The sequence below is a fragment of the Beta vulgaris genome, chromosome 6, assembly GCF_026745355.1.
Source record: "Beta vulgaris subsp. vulgaris cultivar EL10 chromosome 6, EL10.2, whole genome shotgun sequence".
Taxonomy (NCBI): domain Eukaryota; kingdom Viridiplantae; phylum Streptophyta; class Magnoliopsida; order Caryophyllales; family Amaranthaceae; genus Beta; species Beta vulgaris.
In genome coordinates this window covers 32,345,915-32,349,617 of record NC_079207.1, presented here as the reverse complement: position 1 = coordinate 32,349,617, position 3,703 = coordinate 32,345,915, and the positions used below count along the sequence as shown (strand labels likewise).

The window sequence follows — 3,703 nt, the reverse complement described above, 5'->3', positions numbered from 1 at the left end:
ACAACCAAAACCATCATTAGAGGACGAATAATGCACTCTTACAAAGTCAATAACTTTGATTTTAAATCAATAAAATGCAACTGTCATAATTAAAAAGTGCAATTCTAACATAAAACAACTCCACTTATTTATAAATTGGTGTTAGTTACAAAAAGATTATAGAATCTTCAAAAAAGGTATTAAATTGACACCCAATATTTCATCACTATACTCTATCAACTAAATTACTTAAAAAATACTTATTTTAAGTACAAGACATATATCATAAATCTAATTTATAAGTTGATTGCTTGTACAAAGTCTTATCTTCATTCTTCCAACCACCAAGTAAGCAAGACTAATTCTCCCACACTCAATTATATAAACCCCATCTTCTCCCCTACTCAACCCTCTCCTATTTACTTCTTTCTTTCCTTGGTCATTCATCATTCCCTCCGTTATTATTACCCAAACTTCTCTCTCCTCTCTCCTCTCTCCTCTCAAACTTTGTAAGTTTTGATTTCATAAATCTAACAATGGAGCTCCCTGTAATAAATTTCGAAGCGAGCATCAATTCGTTAAACAACCCATCATTAATTTCTCGACTTTTCTCGATTTTCGAGTTGGGAAAATTCTCCCCAGCTCATAGACTATGGAAATGGGGCGCTGTTTTTTTAGCATTAGTTTACGCTATCAGCAGCCTCGTTAACAAAATCAAGATCTTATTTCTTCATTATCACAATAAATCTCGATCCTTGTTATCTGACTCTCTTCTACATCCTTTAAACGACGACTTTCAAACCGATGACGACGAAAACGACGACGTTTGCTCCACTTCAGACTCTTCAACCTCCGACGATGAAGAAGACGAAGAAGAACCAGAAGACTTATCGAAATTCGACGATGATTTCAATGTGAAGGGTAGTTTTCGTAATTTAAGCAAAAACTCCAAACAAAATTGTAAATTTAGGAGTATCGTTGACAATTTCTCATTGTCGGATATCGTTAATGGAAACGGCGTCGTTAAGTTATGGGATGAGTTAGGTTTAGGAGTGTTTGATGTGGATAATTCATTTTCTTTTTTGGATTTTAATAACATGAAGAATTCAAATTTATTAAGTACCTCAATCTTTGCCGGTTTTCCATCGGTTTCAATATCGCCATCGGTTTTTATTTCCGGCGATAAGTTAGGGTTGGACATTTGGGATTTGCGAACCGGGCCGGCATTTCACTTGGACCGGACGGGGAATATTGTCGGTGTTGATGCCGGTCGGACCGGGAAGGTTTACGTGATGGATGACGTAATTTCCAGGTTGACGGTTTGTGATTTGCGGAAGGCTGATACGCCGTTAACGGAATACGAGGTGTACGAGTCAGATTAATGGTATGAGTTATGACGCGGTATTATTTTCTGGAGTGTGCTGGGTCAGGTTGACAGCTATAATTCAAAGCGAAATGTGTTACATGCTTGAGGAAAGAAGTTTATAATTCTTTCTCACTTGTAATTTCTTTTGAATTGAAATACTATTAGTTTCCAAGAAAAAGATGTCATGTACTAGTAGTTGAATAAATGTTGACTAGGAGACGGGGAGAGTTGAAAGATGATGAACTCTTTTATCTTCAACTTTGTAAATATTTTTCATGTGTAATATCATTCTTTTTAATTAGACATTTTCATTTGTGATTATATCCAATGTGTCTTTTTTTGTTTTTGTAGGTCTCGTACAGGTTATTACATGAAAAGTACGAGTAGGATTTAATGTGTTACATTCTTGAGGAAAGAAGTTTATAATTCTTTCTCACTTGTGATTTCTTTTGAATTGAAATATTAATTTTCAAGAAAAAGATGTCATGTACTAGTAGTTGAATAAATGATGATTAGAGATGTACAAGTTATTACATGAAAGTTATGAGTAAGATTTAATGTGTTGTTTGTTAGTTCATCTTTTTTTTATTGGTAAAATGAACAGTGTGTGGGTTGCATTTGCATAGGACCTGACCTAAAGGCTTAAACATTTGGTAGGAGGGGAAAATGGTAAGGGTAATCTTCTTCTGAGATTTGAGTCCCTAACATTGAGAGGTGGAATCCCTATCAAGTAATGAGTAATGATAAAACCATATCAGATATGGGCAACTTTGCCCATATCAAGGGTAAGTTTGTCAATTCAAGTGATTTAGTAAGATGGGATTGTAAAAGCATGGGAATGGAGTATTCTCTCTCATTCCATAAACTAGTTTAATAATAATTTTGAAAATTGTGGCATCCTCTCTCCAAACCTCACTCTTCAACCCACCCACCGGAGCTGTAACTTAACGTTTGATGCCGGAAAATTCGCCGGAAAGAGGCACGAATTAACTGTGTATTTTGTGAATTGAAGGTATGTGGAGTACATACAAAAGCAAATTTTTGTATTGGAGGAAATTCTTTATTATTAATATTGGAAGAAAAAAAACCTTAACACATATTTTAATGTGATATTTAATTTACCACGTGTTTTGTTAAAAAAAAGACATGACTTTAAAATTAAAAATAAAAGACATGAGTGGCGGTGTTCACATGAACACCATTTTTATCATTTTGACAATATATGGCAACGCAGAAACACAATATGTTATTACATTATACATAACATTTTCGAACTTATAAAGTAAAGCCACCTTCACACCATCATATATGTTTTTCAGAATATAGCATAACTGATAAACACAAGACCATGCCTTCATTTCCATTAGTTAATAAATCGATATTAATAACACTAAGGTACTAAACATATGAATTAAAAAAATTAATTAACGTTTGTTAGTTTTTTATACAACAAAACCATCACTTTTTCAAGAAAACAATATCTACTAGTGTATAATCTTAATTTGTGTGACTTATCATCCAATAAAGTCATATATATTCTAATAAACCTTATAACAAGTATAAATTACCCAAAACGAATATTATATTGAACGTTAATGGAAAAAAAGTTAACGCATATTAGTTCTTTTTTTCACATATACATGATTGACTACTAATAACACTATTTTAATCTCATATTAATAAGTAATTTACGACATGGTTTATTAAGAAAAAAGGCATGCGTGGAAAATGTTCACATGAACACCATTTCTATCAATTTTTACAATACATGACAATGCAGAAATACAATATGTTGGTTAGTTGGACATAAGTTTTTTGAACTTATAACGTAAAGCCACCTTAACGCCATTACATATGTTGTTGACAATATAGCGGAAACTATAAACACAATACGATGCTTCATTTTAAATACGAAATGATTAGTTCACATATTCATAAAACCATAATTATAGAAAGTACTTAAAATTATCCGTACAACATTATAATGCTAACTGAGGTACTTAAAATTACACTTGCATTAGATAGATCGTTACAAAAGAAAGCAATTCAACGTGCAAAATACCACAAACATGTCATCGTTATCCATTTCCCATGTAGTAGTATATATGTACCCAAAATAATGGAATTTTTTTGGCGCCAAAACCATAGTATTGTGTTATATTGTTTAACTAGATTAACACCCATGCGATGCACGATTTTTTTAAATACTTATAATTTAAGATTTTCTAAACTCCTCATTTATAGTGGTAAAAAAATCTAACTTCAAATACAACTTAAATACTTCATATATTATGTATTATTGATACATATAAATTATAATTTTGTATTATAATTTTTGAAATTGAAAGATTGGAAATA

General features: G+C 31.9%; 1 protein-coding gene across 1 annotated transcript; it reads left to right on the top strand.

Moving 5' to 3' along the window:
* The first annotated feature begins 317 nt into the window (after positions 1 to 317).
* On the top strand, positions 318 to 1,668 carry LOC104896432 (hypothetical protein). Its single transcript, XM_010683182.4, has one exon. It carries the CDS (start codon positions 516 to 518, stop codon positions 1,359 to 1,361), a length of 846 nt encoding a protein of 281 aa, XP_010681484.1. The 5' UTR covers positions 318 to 515; the 3' UTR covers positions 1,362 to 1,668.
* The last annotated feature ends 2,035 nt before the right edge of the window (positions 1,669 to 3,703 follow it).

Excerpts from the sequence above, each read along its gene's own strand:
- LOC104896432 (XM_010683182.4), top strand. The coding sequence starts at position 516 with ATGGAGCTCCCTGTAATAAATTTCGAAGCGAGCATCAATTCGTTAAAC.